At 43.3% G+C, this 26,834-nt stretch overlaps 1 protein-coding gene and 1 pseudogene across 14 annotated transcripts in view; one reads left to right on the top strand and one right to left on the bottom strand.

The window, feature by feature from the left end:
- Positions 1-9,716: 9,716 nt before the first annotated feature.
- The window catches only part of DNM3 (dynamin 3), a 374,186-nt gene continuing 357,068 nt past the window's right edge, over positions 9,717-26,834 (top strand). For 13 of the 14 annotated variants that reach the window (XM_039881487.1, XM_039881489.1, XM_039881479.1 and 10 more), the window contains exon 1: positions 9,718-10,032. In XM_039881487.1, coding sequence (XP_039737421.1) covers positions 9,872-10,032 — 161 coding nt within the window. In that variant the 5' untranslated portion in view covers positions 9,718-9,871. Of the gene's footprint in view, positions 10,033-26,834 lie in introns of all 14 variants that reach the window. The other variant, XM_039881478.1, reaches the window with a different exon arrangement.
- Positions 13,573-13,688, bottom strand: LOC120617791 (uncharacterized; annotated as a pseudogene).

The following is a 26,834-nucleotide window of genomic DNA, read 5'->3' as shown; positions in this document are numbered from 1 at the left end:
AGATTTTTTTTACCTCTCTGACACAAGGAGTAGGCTACTATTTGCAAATAGAGCCTAAGAAACACTCCTGATGGATGGTGCGGATGTGGAATTATTGTTTCAGAAACAATATTTATTAGAACAATGCTGTTAATGGAACACTATTTTTCTTTTTTTTTTGCTCTGAAGTTTTATTTTAAAATCTGCCCTAGAAAAACAAATGAGACAAATAACAAATCCCCTATTTCATGGGCTCAAATATTTCCTAGAGTGGAGCAAGCAAAACTCATGAGTCTCAATCCTGCCTTTGTTGCTGACTGACCTGGGACCTTTGGCAAGACTTCTGACATCTTCTGTGTTAATAAGACGTCCCTTTGTGCTTCGTTTCCCATTGGTTCTAGGATGGGGGATGATGATGATGAATTCCTACAAGTGTTGGCAGGTCCCTTGGGAAACTCCAAGAAGAAACAAACCCAAAGTGAACTCATTATGTGAGGCTGTGAGGCTCTTTGATGTAAGCCATCCAGTTTGATATACCTGGCTTGGACTGGATTTCGTCTTTCTTAGGGCCATTACCTCTTTTTATGTCAACTTCTTAAGGAAAATAGGCAGGGTAATGAGTGTCCAATCAGAGAAAGAGAAAACCGAATGTCCCTCGAATAATTTCATATCACAATTGGGTTTATTATTTACAAAAATAGATCTGCATTAAAACAGAAATGTTGAAAATGATATGAAAATAGAAACCATATTGTGTGCTACCTTTTTTTGATAAGTAGGTTAGCTCTCTAGAATTTTTAAGTTTAGAAGAGATAAGAAACTAAATAATACAGCAACAGAGTCTTCAGCTGACCTGGTACTGGCCAGGTGTGGGGTCATGTCTGTGATCAGGCATGATTAGGTTTTTCTTGCTAGTAGTCTTTTCTAACTGCTAGAACTCAACCTCCTCTCCCTAATACTTAACGTTTCTTCCAGAAATCGGTGATATTCTGAAAGGGTTTTAATTGAGAGCTGAGACTGAATCTTTATACAATAAAATTTCAGTCCAACTCTTAAGAATAACGATACTCTTCTCATCCTGTCAACCATACTCAGCTTTCCCTGAGTTAATCGCCTCGTTAGTGGTGTCCTAGCTGGGGGTCCCCTGTAGGCAGAGTGGTGCCTGCCTGAACAGAAATGGTCAGAACAGCTGTTTACCCTGGAGGTAAAGGTATGTGAAAATGATTGTCCTGGTAGGGACAGAGGACAGCTCAGGAGAGTTCATGGTCTCCAGGTAGAAGATCACGAGAAGGTGCCCAAAACCTGTCGTCTCCTCTCCACTATCTTCCACCTCTTGTTAGCAAAAGACACAGTCAAATATTTTGCCAGAGAAATAAATTAGGTAAATAAATAGTCGTTGGATGAGTCTGCTTCAGATGCTTAGGTGGTGTTTTTCTGTGGATGAGTTACAAGTTCTTTTCAGTTATTATCCTTACCAGAACTAGAGATTCCTTCGTTTCCCTTTCTCTATTGTTCCTGCCTCCGTGTTTTCCTAGGTGGATCTGACCATTCTTCTGTGAGTCCTCAAGTGCAATCTGCAGTTGCACTGATTCTGAGTTGTTGGAAACTGGTCTTGAGTTTTCTGAGATCGATGCCATCATAGGAATGGGGCATATTAAGAATATATAGATCAAAAGGACCCCTCATACACTGCTGGTGGGAATGTAAACTGGTACAGCTACTGTGGAAAACAGTATGGAGATTCCTCAAAAAAGTTAAGAATAGAATTACCATGTGACCCAGCAATGCCTCTTCTGGGTATATACCCTCTATATTTGAAAACAGTTATCCATAAAGATATACGCACCCCAGCGTTCACTGCAGCATATTCATGGTGGCCAAGACGAGTGTTCTTCAATAGATGACTGGATAAAGAAGATGCGGTACATGTAAACAATGGAATATTACTCAGCCATAAGAAGAGATGAAATACTGCCATTTGAGACAACATGGATGGGTCTTGAGATAATTATACTAAGCAAAATAAATAAAATGGAAAGGATTGAGAACCATATGATTTCACTCATGTGGGATATAATACTGAAAGCATGAACAAGACAAACAAAAACAAGCACAGACAACAGTTTAGTGGTTACCAGAGGGAACGGGGGAGGGGAAGAGGGAGATAAGGGAAAAGGGGGCCAAATATATGGAGACAGAAGGAGATTTGACTTTGGGCGGTGAACACACAATGCAATATACAGATGACGTATTATTGAATTGTACACTTGAAACCTATGTGATTCTATTAACCAGTGTCACCTCAATACATTAAAAAAAATTAAAAATGAATAAGGATACACAGATCAAAGAACAAAGAGGACTGTGTTGAAAGCATCATCAACAGGGAATTGAAATCACTAAGAATCAAGACAAGTATGTTTTTAGAGAGTGGCTATGAGTCATAAACTAAAGTCTTCGAAAGGCGAGGGGAGATTGGTAGATGTCAACAGCAGGGAGAGGCAGGGGCGATAGTAGTCTGATGCTATAGATGGAAAGCAGGAAAATTTTAGGGAAAGAGAGAGGGAGAATGGTTTAGAAGTAGCAGTGAGGAACATAGAGTATACTTACCCCATTTTCAGGCCTAAGAATTTAGGAGGCATGAGAGAGACAGCAAGCAGCCAGCACTTGAGGCTACTTCGGTAGAAACAGCATCCTCAAGCAAGAACCAGATTTCTGTGAGTAACTTTGGAGAAAAGTCGAGCACAGAAGAGAACTTACTGCTAACAGACTATGGGGTACAGTGGAGGGGTTTCAGGAGTTTGGGGGGATGGAAACAGAAGTGACAACCAACAGAGCCTTCTGGAAATAATGGCGGCTCCCTGTGTAAGGAACAGATGATCGGTGCTGGTATAGGAAGAGTCTTTCCATGCCTGCTTCTGACCGACCGTCTTCCGTGGACTGGGACTCCGCCTGCAGCAAGCGGAGTGCCCCAGTTCTCTACTGGCTAAGACGGATCTGGCTCCCAGAACGGAGAGCAGAAGCGGGTGACAACGGAGCCCTCAGCCTACATTGCAAGAATCGACATAACTGTCAGTCAACTCTCTAACCAATTGCCCTAAAAGAGATGTCTCTGCTTTCCTCTTTGTTTGGATGGAGACGTCCGGGAGGGACAGTAAAGTCTTTGAGGAGCCCGTCTCGTTCCATGAAGGCCGCGGCACTGGGAAATCTCTTTGTCCCGTGGCTGCGTCTGGTCCCCTGGGACTGTGACAGAAATGGTCAGTGGCTGGAGGGTCAATAGCAGCCGAGTCCATCTGTAACCAGCCACTAATGAAAATTGATCTTAAAAAGAAAAAAAAGGAAAATGAGTTTTTATTAGGATAGGTGATAAATGGCTTGTCCGAAACATGTACACGCTCATTCACAGAAGACATAATTGTTTCCTTGCTGCTGTTATGGCCTTTTTGGTAGAGCTGTCATTTTGCAGATGTCAGTGGCCTGAAGGGGACTCTCAGTGCGTGCGTGTGTGTGTGTGTGTGCGCGCGCACGTGTGTAATTCCTGTTCTGCAGCGAGATGTAAGTAGAGCATGCCCTAATGGAATCAGAGGCATTGTATTGCTGGAGTCGGAACTCAGTCTTCACAGCTGAATTTTTATTTTTCAGAACATATTTCTTTAGCAATAAGGTGTTGTCTGGCCATTTTCACCAATTAAAAAAAAAAAAAAAATCGCGCACGAAGGGGATGGTGCCAAACTGGCCTGTTGCCTTTTGCGCGAATTTTCTCTTTCTGACCTCTCAACACATATCTGTAAACATTTATATTCCTAAAATAAGTTGTGTGTGGATGGGAAAAAAACAAAGAAGAAAATCACTTCCCCAGGCTCCTTTAGGAGCAGGTTCTGAAGGCTGCAGGTTCTGAAGGTTCTGGAGCGCGCAGACGTGTTACCGGCCGGTGATGGCGTGTGCCAGAAGCAGCGGCGCAGTGGGAAGCCCCAGGGGCTGCAGTCTTGACCTTTCCCCGGGTCAGTCGTGAGGCCTCAGGGTGTTCACTTCTCATGATGAGTTGCTCTCTGGCCGACTTGGTAAAGGGCTGATTCTTAGATCTGCAAATATTTTTCCAAGGCCGATGAGGATGCTAACCACAAGGAGGGTCAGCGGGCAGAGGGGGTCAGGGTGGCATGAGAGCCACTGACCGGTCACCGGCGCAGGTCTGAAGAAGATGCCTCTGCAGGGAGTGGCCGTTTTTGGAGATTTTGGCCGAGAGATTCTGGGTTCCTTTGCACAATTTTCCCCGAGAATCTGGAAATTATACTGGTATCATTGGCGACTTTGATCCTATTTTAAGCTCTTTTCATTTTTTTTTTTCTTTTCTTTTTAACGCCTACAGCACCTGGTCTTCCTAGGTAGTCTCCCATCCCTAAGCAGGCCCGACCCTTAGATGGGACCAGGCCTGTTCAGGGTGGCATGGCCATTAAGCTCTATTCAGCTGTACATGGAGAACAACAGAAGTTATAAAGGAGTTCAGCTTAATTGTAATTTCTCCATCAGAGTCATTCTCAGGCCATTTTTGCCTCTTCTTAACTCGCTGCTTCCTGGACCTTGTTCTGTGTTAGGAAAAACTCACCATGCTTTCCATCACCTTGTTATGCTTGATCCCTAACCCTTCTCTCTTAATACCTTGTGCTTGCCTGTTGGCATTTTCTCCTCTGCCTGTGTGTGGATTTAGCTATGCTTCCATGAGGCTACTGGTGAGTTTCCATCTGTCGGATCTCAAATTAACAGAAGTGATAGAGGTAGGAGACTGGAATGGTTCTTCCAGAGTTATTTTGCTTCCTGATGGCAGCTGATGAAAAATATGGACAATAAAACCACCCCTGTAGGCTAAAGGAGAGAAACCCTGAGAGATATAAACGTCAACTACAATGGCAACATATCGAGTGTCCGTATGTCTATATTGAATGTCCACTGGGTTTAGCAGAACGCAAAAGATGCCTGCAGACCAGCTGATGTGCAGTGAGATCTAAAATCCACCCACGAGGTGAACCCCTGGAGAAAGACCCGAAGGACCTGAATGGGTCCTAAACTGTGCCCACAGCAGTAACGTCATTCACCCCGTGATCTCTACAATAGATGACGTGACAAATGCCTAATGTTTTGGTTTGGTTCCGTTTCATGAATATTTATTGAGCACCAAGCTGGGCTCCATGGGAAATATGTAAAATGTGACTCTGCAGTAATGTGACTGATTTTTAAAAAACGCAACCTCCTGAATTAATATATTCAAGTATGTGCTCCTCTTTGAGAGGTGAAATATTTTTCCAGGGATGTTTTCACTACTCTGAAATTTTCTGACTCCTCTCTTAGAGCTTGCCTTCAGCCTGTATCATATTTTAAAAATATATGTATATTATATGTGTATATATATATGTGTGTGTATATAATCTATATATTATATAGATTTAATTTTTAGGATTAGCTGAAAGTTATTTGGTGCTAAGTCCCGTGAGACAAGTAGGATAGTGACATGGATAAGATTCTGTTCATCTAAAATGATGTGAGACTGGAATACTGAGTTTGATTTTTTGGGTTAGATGCATTGATTTCAAAGGAGGATTTACACTGATATTGTGTGAAATGCAGTGTTATTGCAATTAGTCAGTTGCTTCTCAAAATGACCCTGAAGGAAGATTCTCATTTAGCTGATATGTTTACAAAAATTTTCTAAGTTCTTAGGTAGTGAGCCATTCCTAAATGAGGATGCTAACCTTTAGGAATCGTCTGCCTTGCTAGAGAGGTGGCGTGGATGCTGAAACAGGGCTGAGATGATCGTGTGACACAGGAAGTTGGGGTGGCAGACCAGGCTTTTCTTTTTACCTTTACACCCACCCTCAAAGGTGTAGGGTGTCTGACTGTCAGAATTTCCCCTCTGCTATTCGTTTTATCCATAATAACTTATGAGAAAACGGTGGTGAGTGCATCTGTGCACGTTAGATTTCTCTTGGTTCCATGTTATTGTGGGACTAATTCTGGAAATGGGAAGTAAAGGGGGAAAGCAATTAGGGAAGTTCAGGATGGTTTCTTGAAAGAGGTGGGTGGGACTGATCTGGACTAACTTCTGGAACATAGAGATGATGCGCGTTGCTTCAGTGCACGTGAAATTCTAATTTACATAATGATTATATGTCCTCCATCTGATGCACGGTAGCGTTGTCTCATACATTCTCATGCTGGGGCTAGTGCTTCTGAATCTTTCGTGTTCCTCAGAGCACAGAGCAAAGTGCAGGGCCCATGTTCTGAGTCACCTCTTCTCTGAAATTGTCCATGACCTCCTCCGGACAGAACTCTTCCTCCCCGAGTTCCATCTCGTGGTCCTTTCAACAAACCTTGTGTCTTAATCTGCTCAGACTGCCATAACAAAATACCGTAGACTGAGTGGCTTAACTGAAATTTATTCTCTCAAATTCTGGAGGCTGGAAAGTCCAAGATCAAGGTGCTGGCTGAGTCAGTTCGTGGCTTGCAGATGGCTGCCTTCTCACTGTGTCCTCACAGAGCAGAGAACGAGCAAGCTCTGTGTCTCCTCTTATGAGGACACTAATCCTATTGGACCAGGGCTCCACCCCTATGACCTCATTGAACCTTAATTACATCTTTACTTTAAAAACAGCCACACTTGGGGTTAAAGGATCAACATATGAAGTTTGAGGAGACACTGTTCAGTCCATGGCACCCTCGGAACACTTACTACATTGTGCTGTACTAAGTTATGTCTGGCCCCAGTAGACTGTGGTCATCTTAGGCGCTAAACACTGTGCTGAGAATCACAAAGACGGATCTTGCCCTCAAGAGCTTGTCATTCATTGTATTAGTTTCCTGCAGCTGCTGCAATGAATGGCCACAACTTAGGGGTTTAAAACAATACAAGTTTATTATCTTACAGTTCTGTAGGTTAGAAGTCCGACACAGGTCTCCCTGGGCTAAAACCAAAGTGCCAGCAGGGCTGCGGTCCTTTGGGAGGTTCGAGGGGACAACCTATTTCACGGCCTTTTCCAGCTTCTCGAGGCTTCCTTCATTCTTTGGCTTGTGGCCTCCCTTCTGCATCTTCAGAGCCAGCAAAGCTGCGCCTCCACGACCACTTCTCTGCTGTCACGTTTCCCTCCAATGTGGCTGGGAAAGGCTCTCTGTCCTTAAGGATCACGTGATTAAACTGGGCCCATCCGGATAACATGGCATAAGCCCCCATCCTAAGGTCCTTAATGTAATGACATCTGTAAAGTCCGATTTGCCATGTCTGGTAACATTCACAGGTTCTGGAGATTAGAATATGGACATCTTCTAGGGGAGCGTTGTTCTTCCCACTGTGTTAGTGGAAGAGAGAGATACGTGGATTGGAGACTCAATGCAACATGTCATGTGCAGTCATGAAAATCGACTCAGGGTATATATCCATGGGAAGCAGAGAAGAACGTGGCTGTCTAACAAATGATGGTTTTGAGGCACTGGCAGAAAAGATGAAGAGGAGGAGATGGGTTCTGAGGACGCAGAACGGGCATGATTTGAGAGTCAACTTGAGCTCAAGGAGAGAGAGAGAGAGAGAGAAAAGAAGATAGAATAACTTTCAGATAGTGGATTGGAACCAGGCGGGGCTCCGTTGAGATCAGAAGCACACTGGAGGGTATATTTATTGGGACTCTTTGGCTGCAAGTAAAAGAAATTCAGATACCAAGGGGAGTTTATTTAATATTTTTGGGGGAAGATTGGCTCAGGGAACTCATGGCAGGATTGTGGCTGAGCATCAGAAAAGAACTAGAATGGAGACATGAGTACCATTTAGAACTTCTCTTTCTCTCTGCTCTTCTTTTTCTGTCTTGTTATTTTTCTCTTTCTTTAAAGACCAGCATCTTTTGCATCCCCCTTCTGTCAGTGAAAATGTTACCAACCACGGTTCCAGATTTTACCTCCCAGGTTTTACATATGTCATAGTTCAGCCACTCAGACAAAGACAAGACAAATCTCTCTCTCTCTCTCTCTCTCTCTCTCTCTCTCTCTCTCTTCCATTGTCCTTACAAAGGGCTCTGATTGATGCGCCTTGGGCCAGGTGTCCCCCTGGTGTATGGGGCTGTGGCCAGGACACTGTTAGTCACCCCTCACACTTCGTGCCCTTCTGGTATTCATGATGCTCTGGATACAGCCACATGGCAGATGGAGTTGTGATTCTTAGGGAAGGTGGGCTGAGCAGACATGCCAATAGGGATCCACTTCAGTGGAGAGGATGACGTGTTTAGTTTTGTCTTTTTCTTCTACTTAAAAAAATAATTTACAATGAAATGCACAGATCTTAAATATTTAGCTCAATGAGTTCCAGCAAATGTGTGCTGACACCCAAACCAAGGTGTAAGACATTTCCATCATTCCACAAAGGTCTTTCATTCTTCTTACAGTCAGTCAATCTCCACCCCTTGAAGGCAACCGCTGTTTTGGTTTCTATCACTGTAGACTAGTTTTGCTCGTTCTAGAACTTTGTACAAACAAAATCATGCATGTCTACTTCTTTCATTCAACATAATGCAGTTGATATTTGACTATGTTGTTGCCGTATCAGAAGTTCACTCTGTGTTGCTGAGGTTATTTCACTGTATACACATATCATACTTATTTATTCATTCACCTTTTGATGGACATTTGGGTTCTTTTTTTTTGGTTATTATGTACATTGTACACAGTTCTTTTTAGGGTTAGAGGGGATTTTATAGCATTAAATGCTGAGACTAGAAAAGATGGCTTCAGTTTTGAATAAGTTAAGTCAGAGGGACTTGGGGGACGTTCAGGTAGTGAGGTCTAGGACCAGTGGAGTACAGTCTAAGGAAAGAGAGATGGTCTAGCAACGTATCCACCATATGGAATTACAGGCATGCGAAAGTCCTCAGGTAGAGCATACAATGTGAGACAAGGTAAGGCCTATGAATTGGATCCTGAGGATTTTTGATATTTGAAAAGGAACCCTCTAAGGAGAAGCACGACCGTTCTGTGCCTTTATCAGCAGGCACAGGACCTGACGCAAGGCTTCTCGGTTTGCTAAATTTACCCGAATGGGTGCAGAGTACATGGTTATTGATGGACCCTATAGAAGGGCATAGACTGGGAAAAGAAATGACACGAGGGAGTCGGAAAGGACAGAATGAGCTTGGTAGATTAGAGAGGGAGAGTGGTGAGTGGGTCAGCACGACGGACTCGTTAAGGTGAATAATTCGGTGGGGTCAGACTACGCAGAGCATGAAATGGACGTCGATCTGAGAATTTAGACTCCAACCGGCCGCCACCCCAAGAAGAGCCGGGTTCTGGAGCAGCGAATGAGAACATGAAATTTCCTTTAGGGAAGTATACTGTGGAGGTGGCGGCGGAGGTGCTGCGGCTGCTGCTGGTGGTGACAGTGCTGAGTTGTTATCGGTGGTCGTGCTTTCCCCTGGACTTTGGGGAAAGTGTAGCTGCTGAAAGGGAACAGTGCCGCCGGCTGCTGCTGATTTCGTGCCGTGCCCTGACCCAGGCTGTGACTTCGCCTCCGAGGCTTGGCAGCAGAAGAGTGAGGTGGTGGCATCTGGCCACAGCTGGGAGGCAGTGCGTGCGCTCTGCTCTGCGCGCCGGGAGCCGGATGTCTGGCTGGGAACCCGGGGGCGGGGCAGCGGCCGGGCGGGGCGGTCCTGGGGCAGGCCACGCCCCCGGCGCCTGCGCAGGCGCACTGCAGGCAGTTAGCTGTCAGGAGGCGAGCCGCGGCGGGTGGCGGGATCCGACGTCCGCGCTGGACCCCGCTGACTGAACGCGGCGCGGCAGCGGCGGCGCAGGCAGCGCAGCCCGGCTCCCCGCCCGGCCGCGGAGGCGAGCAGGGGCCAGCGGGCGGCCGGCCGGCGGCGCAGGCGGCATGGGGAACCGGGAGATGGAGGAGCTCATCCCTCTGGTGAACCGTCTGCAGGACGCCTTCTCGGCGCTGGGGCAGAGCTGCCTGCTGGAGCTGCCGCAGATCGCCGTGGTGGGCGGCCAGAGCGCCGGCAAGAGCTCGGTGCTCGAGAACTTCGTGGGCAGGTGAGCGCGCGGGGCCGTTGGAGCCGCGGGGGCCCCGGGGGCTGCGGCGGGTCCGGGTCCGGGCCCCGGGGCAGGCGGCGGCGTCCTCCGTCGTCCCCCCCTCCCCGCCCGGTGGCCCTCCTGTCTGCCTTCCATCCTGCGATACAAAGCCATTTCCTCAGCGTCCTCCCGCCGGGGCGCCTGGGGAGGGGTCCGCCCCGGGACCGACTTCCCCCGGCGGCGCGCGCCAGCTCGGGCAGCCAGATGCGTGGCTCGGGCGCTTCCCAGTCCCGCGTCCTCTGTTCTCGTCGCCCTTTCCTGTCCGCCTCCCCCGGCTCTCGGCGGGGGTCACTCCCCCGCCCCCCTGCGGGGACGCTTCGCTCCTCGCCGGGGTGCCCGGCTCCGCTCAGCTGTCTCCTGTTCGAGACAGTCGTCGCCTGCCCCTAGCAGGGGAGACAGGGTGCGAGCAGAAAGACCTCGTTTGTTATGGGGAGGCTTTATCCAGTCACGCTTCCCCACCGTTCTCTCCGGGACCCGGGAATAAAAGGTGGCGGTGTTCGCGGGTGCACCTACTCATACTCCAGGCATTTGTCAGGCGCACCGAGGTCCAGACTCCGAGACGGGTGGACGTGGGCTCGGGTTGTCCAGGTGCCATGTCATTCCTGCATCATCTTGGAATTGACCAGCATCTTTCTCGCACTCTCTCCGCGACCCCTCCCCCAGCATCTTCTTCCGTTCCCTAAGCTATTTGCCCTGTGGGTCTTCAAGGTAACGCGCTGAATCTAAATTATAGTTAGGGGGTTCTTCATGGCTCATAATATAGAAAAAGAGAAAGAATTAATTTTTGAATTGGGACTCAGCATTTCTCCCACTGAGCAAGCAATTCGTGAGAGATTAAGTTACCTTAACGGCCTTGCCCGAGGAGGGCAGGCATTTGCTAAGAAAAGCCCATTTGAAAGCCCATATGAAAGCCGAAATCTGTTCCCAGGTAGAGTGTACAGCAGCTCAGAGCGTGGGCTGGAGGGGACACAATTCAGAGATTGTACTTTACTCCTTTTATTTGGCTGGTGAGTGATTTGGGATTCAAAAGATTCCAGTTCCTTTTCTCTTTTCCTTCTCGTTGGTGTTTGGTGATGTGTAAGATTTAGATAGCCCCATATCTCCTTTGAGGATGTCAGTATCCATAAAGTACATGTTCTTTTCTCTCAGATGATGTTCCATCTCTCAAATGGTACTCTTCATTTTTTTCCCCTGTACGAATTAGAAAGCTGAGAAACCTAATAAAAACATAAAATTGCTGACAGTTGGCTGGTATCTTTGAGTAAGTCACTTAATCACTTTGCTTGGTTTTATCATTTATTTTGAGCGATGAGAAAAGTGATGGCAAAGCATTTTGCCTACGTCATCATGGACATGGTGAAGCGATGGAGGAACATGTGATTTCAAACATAAACACACAGCAGTCACGTATTTAAGGGTTTTACTTTTTTTTGATTTATCGCTAATGAAATTCACTAAATTTAAAGTGGTACCCATAGGAAAAATGAGATTTGATGACCATATATTTGGGTTTTCAAACTCCAGGGCATTTAACATGACTTAATAGTCATTTAACTACTTTCGGTTTTTAAACAGATACTTAAAGATTAAAACTGTAAGTAATTCAAATGCAATTACCATATTTTTATGCATCTTTCATATGTTTAGTTGAATGAGCCTGTATTATAAATGCATTGTTTGTGGCGAAAGCTTTTGAACCTAATGTCAATTTTATGCACATATCTCAATTCTATTCTTTAGGTTTTCAAATCCTAACACACTTCTTAATGCTATAATAAAATTGTACCCATTTCCTCTCACTAGCTACATTCTTTTGAAATGAAAATTTTAAAAAAGAGATATGGAAGAGTAAAATATTTTAGTTTGAACATTTTTTGTGATAGAATGAAAAATAGGGACATTATACGTGTTATACAACTCAGAGCATTTACTGGAATACATTAGTAATTTGTTATACTTTTTAAAGTTTTACCAATAATTGATTACTGTTAGAATGTCAAATCAAAGAAAAGGATGAACATAGAGGAAAAAACTCATTTAATAAATATATGAAGGCTTTGAGATGGGGGGGTGTAAAAAATAAATATTTAAAAGCTTTATTATCTGTAGAGATGACACCTGCCTAGCAGAGCCAATATATTAGGAGAAAATTTAATTACAAAGGTCATTTGATTTTAATAAAGATTTTGGTCATCGAATTATTGAGGCATCTAATTTCTAATTATAAACCAACCTTAGGGAAAAAAGGAGTTCTCTCTTTTAATAGGAGATTCATCTTAGGCAGAGAAAACTGCTCGTATTCCACTGTAACCTTTTATCTTTTTATTATCCAGAAATTTCGCAGTAAAGATAAGGTCCTTTTAGGATGGAACTTTCCTCTTTCATAGGTTTTTAAGGCTGACCTATGCACGATTGTCGAATGTAGTCATAAAACAAGGGGTCATTGCTTGTGTAAATGAATAGTGTTTGCTCATCATTTATGCTCGTTCCCTTCAAAATAATGATGCATTTCTCCCCAGTATTTGACAATCCATGTTTAGTGGACTAACCGTATCTTCTCTCAGATAGTTTGCTTATATTGATATTTTTTTGGACACCACTGAATGAATTTAGATGCGAATATGTTTACTTCATTTAACTATAAAATCCAATTTTTGGGTGACAAGTTTAAGGTCGTTGTGAATAAAATGAGTCATGAATGAACTACTTGTTTGCGATTTTCTCGTTGAAGTGGGGAACTTACATATTAATGTGACATAGGTGAGTAACCAGATTGTTCCTTTGGTTGTTCAAATGAGAAGTATGCTGGCAGTGAGAGGCAGCTTACGGTCTAATGAATGGAAGCTGAGACTCATGGTCTGAATATAGGGGTTCACTAGCTGGCTTAGGGTCTGCCCATTGGTCTGATTTGTGTATGGAAGAATTGTATTTATACAACTACTTTCACATCCAGTTTTGTTTTTTACAGTGCGGCGAGATGATGAGGATGATGATGATGATGGTTAGCATTAATTGCGCGCTCGCTAAGCATCAGGTCCTATTCTAGGTGCTTTTACATGGATAATCTCATTTAATCCTCATAAAACCCCAAAGAAGAAGGTACTCTTATGAGTTCCATTTTGCAGAAGAGAATATTGAGGTTTAGAGAGGTTGAGCAACATGCCGAAGGCTAATAGAACATAAAAACGGTGGTGCTAGGATTCAACCTGAGGCATCTGGGCTCTGTACCGATACTCAAACCTCTGCCATGTTGTCCTCTCCGTATTTAAACTCACAATGCCTTTAACTTCTTCAATCACTGTTAAAAGCACCACCTAAATAATGAAGTTGCTGTATTAACAACTTCATTCATATTTTTATATATGTCCACCTTGCCTCATTTCACGGTGAATTTGAAGCAACCCCATAGGCAAAAGCAACATTAGTTAGAAAATGAGTATATTTCTGTTCTATATGAGGCATTCTTTTTTTTATTTTTTTAAAATTACTTATTATTATTTATGCTTACAGCACCTGGTCTTCCTAGGTGGTCTCCCATCCAAGTACTAACCAGGCCCGACCCTGCTTAGCTTCTGAGATCAGACATGGGGCTTGTTCAGGGTGGCATGGCTGCAAACAATGGACCATGGCTCCACTGGGGTGCGAACCCAGGACCTTCTGTGTGTAAAGCAGATGTGCCAACCGTTACACTATGGAGCCACATCCCATGTATTAGGCATTCTTGAAGGGAGCTCCAGAATGTAATTGGATTGTTTATTTAAGTCTGTATTTAGAGTGCATATAACTTGTTTATAGAGGTGTTAAGTGATAATGTACTAGTCGCTAATGTGCAAATGTTTTTTAATGATACACTTGTTAGAAACATTAGTTCTTCAATGCTAATTATATAGGCAGAGGATTCCACATTGTTCTAGCCTGAGTGATAAATAGACTTAACGATTTTGCAGAAAAAAAATAGGTTTTGTGATCATTGGGAACCAGAGAAAAGATTTTTAAAGTGACTGTTGAGGGGAGTTCATTTCAATGTGAAAATGTCAAATAATGTATATTTATTTAGTTATGAGGTTTCTAAAGAGGAATATGTTGATCATCAAATTAAAGGAGAACTTTAAAAGTGAGCCATTTGATGCTGTTGTTGAATGGACATGACCAGGAAATTTTTTAAAAATCTGAAAGTCATTTATATGCTTTAGATAGACACAACTTTATTCTTAAATCCTTTGATTTCAAGAGAGTATTTAAAAATTGAAGAGGTAAGAGTTCTCTAATTACAAATGAGACTAGGCACAGAAGCATTAATATTAAACTTCTTAATTCAGAAATAGGTTTCTATTGAGGGAAAGGATTATTAATATTGAAGCATCTGAATTAGCAAATATTTTTCAACAGATGGCTTCCAAGTTTTAACGTTCTTAGATAAATGGGTCCTAACTATTAAAATGTGACAATTGTTGAAATCATGCTTCATGGTTCCCAAGAGCCCACTTAAAGAAAGCATCAGAAACATGAACTTTATTCATCTAACAATAAATTGCTAAAACCTGAAATTACAAAGATATTTTTTGCTGGATTAACATTACATACTGTACTTTTAGGTTATCACAAATTCACAGTTGGATTTAATTACCACAATCAGCTTAATTCTTTTTTTAATTAATAATATCTGAGAAGCAATACAGTTAGGTAACTGGACTGGATGGGCTATCTCTGTTTTGACATTTACTTACAATGAACAGATATCAAAAATGCACCCGATTAACTTCTCTGAGAGTGAAGTTGGCAGGCGGTTGTTCGGAACGCTGGGAGAGTGGGAGCTTAATGGGCAGTGTGCTGGAGGGCAGGCTCTCTGATGCTCTGCCATTGGAACACGCGTTTAGTATCTTAGCTGTGTGTGTTTTTAAGTAGGGTCCTTTGCTAGGGGTAATTGCGATGTTTTACTTATCATCATGTTTCATTTACTTTTAAGAGAGGACGACTGCAAGTAGCTAAAAGATATCGGTCATTTTTTTCACTCCCACCGAAGCCGAGTCAGGAGAGCCCCAGGCTCATGTACTGTGTAGAATGCCCACCTCTAAGTCTGCTTTGCAATTTCCCACACTCTCAGCATTACTTAAAAAATTCTAATGGATTGTGTTATACTAAACACATTTTTATGAAGTAGAAGGAGTTAGGGGGGCAGTATTTTTTAACCTCATCGGGGGCAGGCGCAGACACTGGCATCCCCTTTCCATGCCTCTTTATCTTACCTGCTTCACATCCCGGGAGGAAACTCAGGGTTAGAGAGACAGGTAGTTTGGGAAGGGTCACATGGCTAATAAATGCCCGAGCTGGAATTTAGCCTTGGACATGACTCCTTTTGGTACCGTTGAGAAATAAGTGCAGTAACGTCAATGAGCATATATTTCTTGAGTTCCAAGGACACTGGGCAAGAATGTAGAAGGAAGCATGAATGTATAGAAACTGGCAGCATAAGGTATGAGACCACATTTTCCAATGAGTTTGTAAAATGAAGGCAGTTGGGTATAATGCAAACTCGTTGGGACAAAATAATTTCTACTCTTGTCAATTTATTTTGACAAAAAAGAAAATCACCCTGGAAAGCTCCAATTCTGAAATCGAGTTGGGATACAAGCGGAAAGTAGACGGTACATGAGTGTCCAGTGTTATTTGGCAGCTGGTATCATTTTAACTCAAGGCTACGTGTACTGAAGTATCGATGTCAAAGCAGGGAGGTGGTGATCTATGTCTCAGTGTCCGACTCGACAACAGGGCATTGAATGTAGACTGTCACTCTAGCACAGAGATACTGTGTGTTGGAGAAGGCCCAAGAGGAGAGTAGCAGTAAAGAAAAGAGGTTGGAGAGATTAAAAATATAACTGGATGCAGTGAAGGCTAATTGAGAGTGGGAAGGATCAGACCCACTGCTTAATAAGGACCTCTAAGGCACTAATACTTAAGGAGGTGGATTCTACCTTCCTTTTTTAAGAATAAGACATTTATTAAAGTAGTGGAGTAAATTGAAGACAGAATATCAGGGAACATGTTCAGAAGGCAAATCTGAGAATGCAATGTGTTGTTTAGAAAGCAAGGAGGGTAAAGGTGGAGGGTTGACGCTAAATGATTTGCATTTCTTGAGTCAAATGCCATTCCGACAAATTAGAGGGTTGTTAATACCGTGTTGGTGATTGTGTGTGTGTGTGTGTGTTAAGGTAGCTTAGCCTTTCTTTCATCAGTAGGAAGGACTGGCATTTCACTAGGTTCTATAAGACACTTTCTCCTGGCCGATGTTTGCTAACTTCCTGGAGCTACACTGGGATACAGAGAAACCAAGAGATTTGCCCAAGGTCGTAAACAGAGTCAAGAGCTGAGTTTGGAACGTGGTGTTCAGAACTGGGAGCTCGGTCAGTTCAGCATCTTCTAGTCCCTTATTGTTTTCAGGGGCCTCCCTCTCACCCTCTCTCTGCCTCCTCCTCTTTCCATTCCCTCCCATTGGACCAAACTTTCCTCCTCTGCTATACTCCCCTCCATTCGTGATAGCAGACCAGCAGTGACATTTTATTATTTTTTCCCCCACATGCAATAGTGGAAAGAGACAGGGAACAGGATTTTTCTCAGGCTTAGCCCAGGTAATTTGGCTGAGATAACATACTCTAGAGTAAATTGTGACTTTTAGAGAACAGATGGGCACAGGAAAAGACTAAATAAATGAAACAGTAGATGTTTCACATGTACTTACTCTTTTCCTACCAGGTGGGGGTATCTGGGAAGCTGTGCCTGGAAAGATCACTGATAGGCCTTGCTTAAACCAAGGAACTCTTCGGAACAGTTGTGTATAAATAAATAATAAACGGAAAGGTTACTTTGTAAAGAAATGGGTGAACTTTTGGTAAAATCGAATACATATTTGGATGGCAAATTCTCATCCTTCAGTTTGCCTGTTTCATATTTTTACATTTTGGTGCTTATATTCTTAGAGCGAGGCCCATTGATGTAGAATTTTTAACAATTAATTCCAACAAGCAGTAATATTGTGTTAATCCTTAATGTTAATTGATAAGAAAGTCAAGATAGTTGTTGCGGGAAAGGGTGATATATTTAACTCACGAATTATATGAATGATACAGGATCGTTTTCTGTCTCGTTTTTCTCTAACATCCCTGCCAAAAGTATTCTGTTTCCAGGATTTCGAAGTGTCTGCTTCGGTGCTTCCTTTGACAGTGTCTCACTGTCATTTCCCACTCCTTCAAGGTCCTCATTACCCGTGAATAACAAACACACACGTGTACCTGTTAGGAGTGGGCAGAGGTTCTGAAAGGCTTCGTTGTCTGGTTTCAGTGGCTTGGAATCGAAAAGACTAATTCATTTGAATAAGTAATCTGATGGGTGACTAATCTTATTTATGATATTTCTGTTCTTCGATCCTGAAAAGGCCAGTATTTGAAAAGGCATCATCGTACCGCGGTGACATAGAGTGCAGGCTTTGCTGACTGGTGTCTCAGGCGCATCTCTGACTCCTGCTGGCTCCTCTGTGAGGCATTGAACCTCGCTGGGACTTAGCTTTCTCATCTGCCGTGTAGAGATAATAATACAGACTGATTTTTTTTTTTTTTTATGTGTGTTAAAGTTCTAAGTAAAATGACGTAAAGCATCTGGGCCATGATATGCATTCAATAAATGATGGCTGCAATATTGCAATTTATAAGAAAAGTATGTATTTGGTCTTCATCCCGGGTACCTGGCTCACAGCTCCCCAAACGCTTGGAATTTCTCATGTCCACACCATAAAGTTGTCTTTTGTTATATTAACGAGGTGACTTTTGGATGTCCTTAGGTCAGCTAAGGCTGGGGGCTGATCACCAGAGGAACTAACCATGTGATTAGAGGGATAGAACTTTGAAGCCCCTCCTACCAGCCCCTTGACCTTGGGAGGTGATGGGGGCTGGAGAGCTAGTTTGAGCATCAGAGGCCAGTGATATAATCAGTCCTGCCTCATAATGAAGCCTTCTTAAAAACCCGAAAGGCTGGGGTTCTGAGGTCTGGTGAACTTGTGATTTGGGGACAGTGTGGCAGCCCTGGAGGAGGCATGGGCGCTTTGTACCTGTTCTCACATACTGCGCCCTATGCTTCTCTTCCATCTGGCTGCTCCTGAGTTCTATCTTTTATGATAAACCTGAAATCTAGTGGGTAAAATGTTTCCCTGAGTTCTGTGAGCTGCTCTAACAAATTAATTGAACACAAGGGGGGGGTCGTCGGAACCTCCAGTCCGTAGCCTATTGGTCACTAGCATAGGTAATAAGCTGGACTTGTGAATAGTATATGAAGTGTGTGTGCGTGTGTACATGTGTATGTGTGTATCTGTGTGAGGGTGTGTGTTTCTGGATGGGGGGGACAGTCTTGTGGGACTGAGCCCCTACCTTGTAGAATCTGACACTATCTCCACGTAGATAGAGTCACAATCGGGTTGAATTGTAGGACACTCAGCTGGCGTCCGAGAATTGCTTGGATGTGCAGGGATCCCCTCCCCAACACACAAGTCAGAAGATTATGTCTAGAACCTTTTAGGTGCCTCTAGAAGTACAGAGTGTTTTGGACAATCCAGGAGTGTTTTGGACAATCTCTGTGGAGAGGAAGGATGTTATGAAAAGGAAGGATCTAACATGAACTTTAAAGAGTGAGAATTTGATAGGTCATAGTGGGGCCGGAGGCTCAGGGGTCACGTTTGCAGCCTTCTCTGATCTCTGAGGGCCTGGGGCTGGTTCCACACTGTTTAGCACTTCAGCATTTCTGACTGATTCACATTAGTTTGGGGCACTGAGTCAGACTGCAAGTCCTTCGTTGGTATTGTCCACAGTGTCTTGCATAGTTCTGTGTAGGTACCTTAATTTTTATTGCGTTTTCACTAATTAAATTGTTGATCTGACTCAAGATGAGTGGGTACCGGGAGTGAAGATCCTGGCTTTCCTGGCTTTTGGTAGGATAAAATAATCCGTGTTTGGGGAACTAATGCCTTTATCCTGATAAGCTAATGCTCTTAGCCATGTGCCTCCATTTCTGAGTCATTCCTCCAAAGCAAGTATGTGGATATTTGTATAAGATTTACCTGTGAAACTTGTCATAATAAGGGTTCCTGGGCTCCGCTCATGGACACTGACTCCGTGGGTCTGGCGTGTAGCCATAGCTTTCAAAAGCTCTCCTGGTGCTTCTGAGAAGCAGCCAGATTCCGGAACTACTAATCACCACTTTCACAATTCCTATAATTTCTGCAGCTGTGGTTGGGGGGAGAAACGTGTCTCCCTTTCCCATCGGTGCACCGAGACTGCCCTTGCCAAGGTCACCGATGATTCCCAAGCCACTTAATTTACCATCTAAGTAGTTCCGAAACCGGCCACTTATGCTTACTCCCTATAACCGCTGACCAAGTTCAAGTTGCCGTTATTCGTCTTCTGCACGGGACCGATAGGCTTGATGTCTTCCTCGTCTGCACCTGCAGGTTTACTCTCACACGGCCGTGGCCTGATTGGTAGGGAATTAAAATTAAATGATGTCACTGTCTTGGTGAAAACTTTTCAGTTCTTAATGGCGACAGCATAAAACCTAAGCTTCTAGGCACGGCATAAAAAGACCCTCTGTGGCCCAGCCCTCTAGGTGATGTTATTCTTTGATCCAGCTGTGTTCATGCCCTGCTCACGTTCACATGCTATTTCACATTTTTTTTTTTTGCCTTTTTTCATGTAGATCCCTTTATAGGAATGTTATCCTTCACCGGGTTGGCTTCTGTGGTCTTCAGTTCGCCCCTCCTCTCCTCCTGGAAGCCTCAACTCCCTCCCACTCCCATCTCTCCCCAGGTGACTTGTCCTTCTCCTGGGCGCCCATCACTCTGAGCAGTTCTCCAGTAGTATATTTACTACATTATACTGAATTATCTACTTCTACCACTAAATTGTCAGCTTCTTGAGGTCAGAGTCTGTGTTATTTATCTTCACTCCTGGCACAAAGTAACTCCTTAAGAAATATTGAATGAATAAATTGATAAATATAACAGAGAGGTTTCAGCCTTCGCCTACGTGGTTTATCTGTAGCATATGATGGTTATTGAGCACTCGCTGTATGCCAGGCACTGGCTCAGGCAGCAGAAACACATTAATAAGTAAACGAGCACACTTCTGTGGAGCATGTGATCAGTGAGAAGACCAATGATAAATAAAAATGTGTGATTGTAAGCCAGTATGGATGCCATGACAGAAATGATTAGGACATAGTGATTGAAAATGACAGAGCAGGACATACTGTCTGATGAGGTGACATATGAGCGGAAGGACAAGGGATCAGCCATGGGACAAGCTAGGGTAAAGCATTCCATGCAGGTAGAACAGTATGCGCCAAGGCTCTGAGCTGTCAAATAGCTCTGCGTGTTGGAGGAATTTAAGGTGAAGTCTGTGCCACTAGGGCACAGTGGCGTAGGGGGAAGTGTGGCGAGGAAGGGTAGCAGAAGGGAGTTTAGGTGGGCTTTGCTGCTGTCAAAAATAGTTTCGATTTTGTCCGAAGTGCAATGGTAAGTGACCAAAGGAAGGATTTTCGTCGGGGAGTGTGACATATGTGATTGACATCTAAAAAAGATCACGCCAGGTCAGTGCAGTTTAAGACAGTTGTCACAGCCCATGTGGCTTTGTGGCTAATGATCCTGAGGAACTGAACTTTCAATTTTATGTAATTTTAATTACTGTAACTGTAAGTTTAGAACATAATGGATGCCGTTCTTTGAAAATGTTTAAAAGACTCTTTAGAACTGAGGGAGAAGAGCAGTTTAATGGGAGTGGTGGGAATCCCAGCCTGGAGCCCACTTGGAGAGAACTGAGAAGGAAATGGAAAGCGAGCCTGTGGGGACAGAGTGTGTAGTAGACACCTCTTTGGAGAAGAAGTTGAAAGAGGGTCTGGGGCTGAGAGGGGGTTCTTCTTTAACGAGAGTTATGGGAGCATTTCTGTTTGCTAGTGGGAAGAACCGGCAGATGGTACAGGCGAGAGAGGCAGGCAGGCCTGAGGGAGTGCAGGGTGTGGGGTCCAGAGGGTCCGTGGCGGAATAGCCCTTACAAGATAAGGAGGGGTACCTCACCCCTGTAACAGAAGGGTAAAAAGCTGGTCCGGATAGGAGAGGTGCGTGGCGTTGATGGGGGGACATTCCAGTTTGATGAGGAGATGGAGAAGGAGAAATAGAAAGGAAAAGGGATGCAAAGAATATCTGAGGAAATGAAAATGTCAGCTCAGTAGCAGAATACGTTCAAAAGGTGTATGAAATTGCCCTTTTTGTAAGTCAAAAACAGTTAAATGGACTCGCTAAAATGCAAGTTTTATCAAGCCACTCTACCGCAAAAATCCCCATTACCCAGCTTCTTAGCACGATGGAGTGTTTCCTTCATGATCTGCCGTCTGTCTCCTTGTCCATTCTCCTCTCTCGCTGTCCCTCCCAGTCACTGCCATTTCTAGTCATGCTGATCTGCTCAGAGCTCCTGGAATGTATCAAGCCCTGTCCTGTCCCCATGGCTTAACACGTGTTCCCCTCTACCCAGAAGGCTCCGTGGGTCCCCTTTGCCTACCTAACTCCACCTACCATTCAGGACCCAGCTACTGTGTCCTCTCGGAAGCCTCCGGTAAGCCCGCAGGTAGAAGGTATTTACTAAATGTGTGCTGACAGACTGGAGCTGCTCAGAGCCATGCCGAACCCCGAGCTCTTTGAACATGGAGTTATCCGGAGAGGCGCTGGTGCGTGCACACAAAGCCTGGGGCTTTTGAACATACATGGCTTTCTGTGTTGTTTCCTCATTTGCAGAATGGAGATGTAGACATGATCTCACTTCCTTTTACAAAGTCTAAAAAGTGGCTTTTAAAAATGTCTAGTACATAGACTCCTCAATAAGTGATAGTTTAAAAACCAGTGGTTAAGGGAAGACGCACATGTAGCAAAACATGCCTAAGAGATGGTCTCCATTGCAAGGACTGCCAGGACACCTGCTCTACTTAAAATGCTGTATTTTCTTGGCATAACGTCTAAGACAAATTTTGAAGACCTATAACTGAAGGCTGTTTTTCCAAGAGGTAATATTTCTTCAGAATGGCTCATAGGTTTCCTGGTTTGGACCCGTGAGTGAGTGAATGGAGGGATACATCTGGTGTAGAAGGAAAGTATGCATATTCGGATCTACCCTGCATATTTTCCAGTAAGGTCTCCAGATGCCTGCACATTAAGGAACTGTGCCAGTGAGGGAGACAAGACCTGGTAACTGGTTAAAAGGAGCTAAGAGTTTACGATAAGGCTTGCCAGGGTACAGGACAAACTCCCAGTTGTCTGTAGAACAGACAGGACTTGTGGAAGCCTAGTGTGTTAAGGGGAGGCCCCTGAGCTTGGAAAAGGGGGCTTTCTCTGTTAGGCTGGGACCAAGAAAAGCACAATGAGATCATAGTTTGTATATATAATGTATATATTCGCAACAAACAAGTCTATTTAGAATGGAGTATGACATTTATCGTCGAATTGTCATTGTGTGTCTTGTTTATTCAGTAGCTTTTCTCTTTAAAAAATGGTATATATATTTTATATGTGTATATAAAATGAAAATATTTGTAAGTTGTATTTTCTTAAGGCTTTGTATTGTATTACGGATGCTTTAATTTTCAGATTTCGCTTGCCAAAAGTTTCTAATTCCCACCTGAAAATATTTTTCTTATCATGTAGCTTGGAATTCTATTTTAGAGAGAATCTTTCTGTGAGCCGAAGTTGTTTTATAATGAAATTAATGATTCCTCAATTTGCCTTTCAAAACACAGACATTTAAAATCTAGGAGGTTTTGTTAATTGGAGAGAAACAGTCCTAAAATTCAGAAGAAGTTAACTATCATCCCAGCAAATAAAGCCATTTTTAAATTTATTTATATCCTGCTTTTCCACAAAGAGTTTGAGATGGCTTTCTACAAACCATATTGATTCATTTATTTATTTTCCAACACATATTTTTGGAGGTATCGGACACACAAAATGAAAAAGTAAAGTAAAATAGAAATGAAGAGGCAGGACCAAGCAAAAGAAGTAATTAAGGTAAGACCGAGAAATGGAGAATAGTAAATTTCCAAACATAAAGATTATCATAATAATGGAATGGAACACATAAAGTACCAGGGTAGTTAGAGGAAAAACTAAAATATGATTTGTTATCAGAAAGAAAGAAGAAACATTCATACTTATACAGTTTACTCTAGAACTGAGTTAAAAACAATTTCTCGTTTTGTAACAAGCAGTCGCGGCTTCCTTCCGCTGTGACCTCGCCCAGCATCAGGGTTCAGCTGGGCAGGGGGCTTTGGGATCTTGAGCCTGGGTTCCTTTCCCATATTTTCAGGTGCATGCTGAGATTACAACTTAAATGCTCACACTTTTCCTAATAGAAGCATCGTTTTCCCCGGGTAGCTCATGTCCTATGCGTATCGACAGACTTTCCTGTTCTCTTAATCAACCAATGTTGAAACTCATATTTTCTTCAACTCCCCTCTCCCCACACCTGCTCCATTTTGTAGGTTCTACTTTAGTGGTACCTTTGTTCTCTGCTGGTACTTTTCTTTCATTTCTGTAGCTGTCGTCCCAGTCTAGAACTTATTTCTTCTCTTTCGATCTACTGCAATCTCGTAGGAGCCTCCGTTCTCCGTTCAACCCCCATCTAAATCATCCTAAATACTTTTGCCGTAGTTCTCTTAAGGTACAATCTAATCTCATCACTTCCTTTTCTCACACAATAAAACCCTAACTTCTAGACATCACATTTAACGCTGTCCATGATCTGGCCACCAGCGACTTCCCAGCATGTCCCCCAGGCCCCTCACTAATACACCGAAGGCGCCATTCTCTAGACCGTTCCTTGTGCTTTCTCTCCCTTGTGTCATTACCCACACTGCTTCCTTCATCTCAAGTGCTTGTTCTCATTAAAAGTCTCCTGAATGTTTGCTATATACAAAAGATCGTGCTAGGTATCGTGGACTTAAAGATGTGAATGATTATCCTGTCCTTCAAAGATCTCACAAATGTATTCAGAAGAATTGGTAAGTTGAAGTTTACATAATACTTCCTCTACGAAGCCTTTTTAATTTTCCAGCTTAAATAGGTTCTCCTTTCTTTTATGTTTTTTAAAAACCTTCACTTGTAATTTTTCAATAGGCCTTATCGATATCTTAAATATGACTTATTTCATATGCTCCATTATTTTATAAGCTTCTCTGTATCACATTACCTGCATCCTAAGGTCACAACGCATGACACATCACAGGTGTCACATAGTAGATGTTCAGTAAATTTGTGCGGGGTTGCATGCGTGGCTAATTGGCTGAGCTGACGCATAGATCCGGAGAAGTCGATGTCATCGTCGGTCAGAACACTCATGCTGAGTTGTATTTTTAGGGTCTTGTTTCAAAAGCTGCTTTTGGGTCTTATTTTAAAAGCTCAGGTGCATGTTCCCACAAAGGCCAAGCATTTTTCACTTTTCATCTGTGGGCGTAATCGCACACGGAGCGCAGTCTTTGAAGTCGGCGAGAACTCCAGGCAGTGTGCGGAGAAGGGCCCGGATCCATCTGGGCAGGGAGAGGAGTCAGACCTCAGGCCAGGCCTCCTTCAAAGGAGAAGCGAGCTGAAGGTCAGACTTGGGACAGATCTGAAGCAAACTTGTATCCCTGTAAGAGGTGATGGCTTTTGGAATTTGATGTAATTCTGGCTGGTCTTGTGGAAATGGTTACTGGTTAAGTGCTGGAGGAATCCACCTCTTCTTGCGTCTACTGCGATGACTTTATTTCACTAAAAACCCCATATTTTAATATGGCCGTTCGTGTTCTCGATCTCAGATATTTGGAATATAGAAGTCACATGTATACTAGGCTATAAAACATCACATTTGTGGTTCATCCAGTCCATGGTTCTTCTACATATAGACACTTAAGTAACATGTCACGGGGAGATGTAGGTAGGGCGTATGTGTGTCCCCCCCCCACCGCCACATGTGTATCTAAGGCAGATGCACCCAAAACATTTTTCATATTTACGGTATTGTCACTCTCAAGTTTTTCTACATTTCCTTTGAATCTACTTTTATTTAAACCTAATCTCTTCTTGGAATAATGTCTTCTTCATATTTATAATCGACTTTGGAAATTATTAACAGGCCCTGACTTTTCATGTATGAGTGTCAAAGGAAATCTCTATTAATCCAGTATTTGGCATTGTGAGGTTCACCTCAATGTGGTACCTTTGGTTATATATCATAAATATGTGTTTATCTATCTGTATTTACCATAACCTACCATATTTTATCTATCAAAGGTACTACAATTTCAAGATGCACCATTATTTTATATATAGGTAAAAAGGAGAAAAAACCACTGTCAGTTAAACGCAATGCTTTCTTATCACCTACAATTTTTTTTTTGTATTTATTGGAAAAGCTCTCAGGTTTTGGAAGTAGATTTTTCTCATCTGTCACTCTGACGCATCCCTAAGACGTAAGTCATAAATGAAATATGTTGGTTAATTACTTTCAAAACTTTTTCACATGGGGTCCAACTCATGAATTACTCTTCCACACACGAGTGAGGTCCGTGCTTTTCCACCATAATTCTCCCTGTGCCATCGAGAGTATTGACGGCAAAGCTTTTCTTTAAAAAGCACTCTTCGTTTCAGCAAGAGCAGTACTTTCCTCACAGACAGGATCTCTTAGCGTCAACCAGTTCTGAAATTCTTCCGTTCACGCCCTGGGACCCACCCTCCCTGGTGAGGGTGTCAAGTGGGGTCCTGAGGACAGCTCGTGGCATGCCAGGCATCCATCTCCTCTGTGGTCTGCCCAGGCCAAGGGGCAGAAACTGAAATGCTCCTAAGTACTTGGCACCAAGCCAAGTGGTTTTTCCTGTTTTCAACCTTGACACTGCGGAGTGCGCATTGTGTGAATGAGTGGAAATTTTTTGAGCAAGAAATAGCTTTATGCCAGATCTGTTTGAAGTGCTCAGATCCACCTATTTAATGGCGTCTCCGCCGACATGCATGATTGAGTTCGGAATGTCACAACTTCGACAATTTTGCAGACAGAAAAGAAGGAAAATTAGCTCTCTTCTAAGTCAGCATTCTTGGCAACTCTGGGTTGCCTTACTAACTGAGGAGTAGCCTCTGTCTATTGAAAAACTTAATTTTTTAAATCTTCTCTCTTTCATTGATAGAGTATGATAAGGACAAAAGAAGTTTCTTGGTGTCCTTTACATAATTCTTGAACTGTAGTCACATGGCTAATTGTTCATGTGCTTTTGTGAAGTGCATCTGAACATCATATGTGTGGTCTTTTGGAGAAAACCATTTCATGAGTGCTTTTGGGCATAAACTCTTGCTTTCTTCTCTGAATTGAGGTGTGTGAAAACACCTGGCTCATAGCCCAAGCTCTGTTTCCTTTGCCCTCCCACCTGGTGCTGCCCCCAGTATGCCCAAAGAACTGTCATCTGTTTGCTCACAGCTTGGCCTCATAGGGTCTTAGCAGAGTTCACGTTTCCCAAGATCTCTAGTGTGTGATTCTCACTCTTGCTTGAATTTGTCCTTGTAAGGGAAGTGAGTAGTTATATCTGTCATTTCTAGTTAACTGTTGAATCGTGATGATCTACTGCAGAATTCCTTTTCTTCAGTTTATACTAACCATGTTTTTCCTGTATCCATATCTACATAGAAACTTAAGCTCTTGACCTGAAATTTTGGTTGTTTC

This window comes from Pteropus medius, unplaced genomic scaffold (genome assembly GCF_902729225.1).
Source record: "Pteropus medius unplaced genomic scaffold, Ma_sr-lr_union100, whole genome shotgun sequence".
NCBI classification, from domain to species: Eukaryota; Metazoa; Chordata; class Mammalia; order Chiroptera; family Pteropodidae; genus Pteropus; species Pteropus medius.
This window is presented reverse-complemented; position numbering and strand designations above follow the sequence as displayed.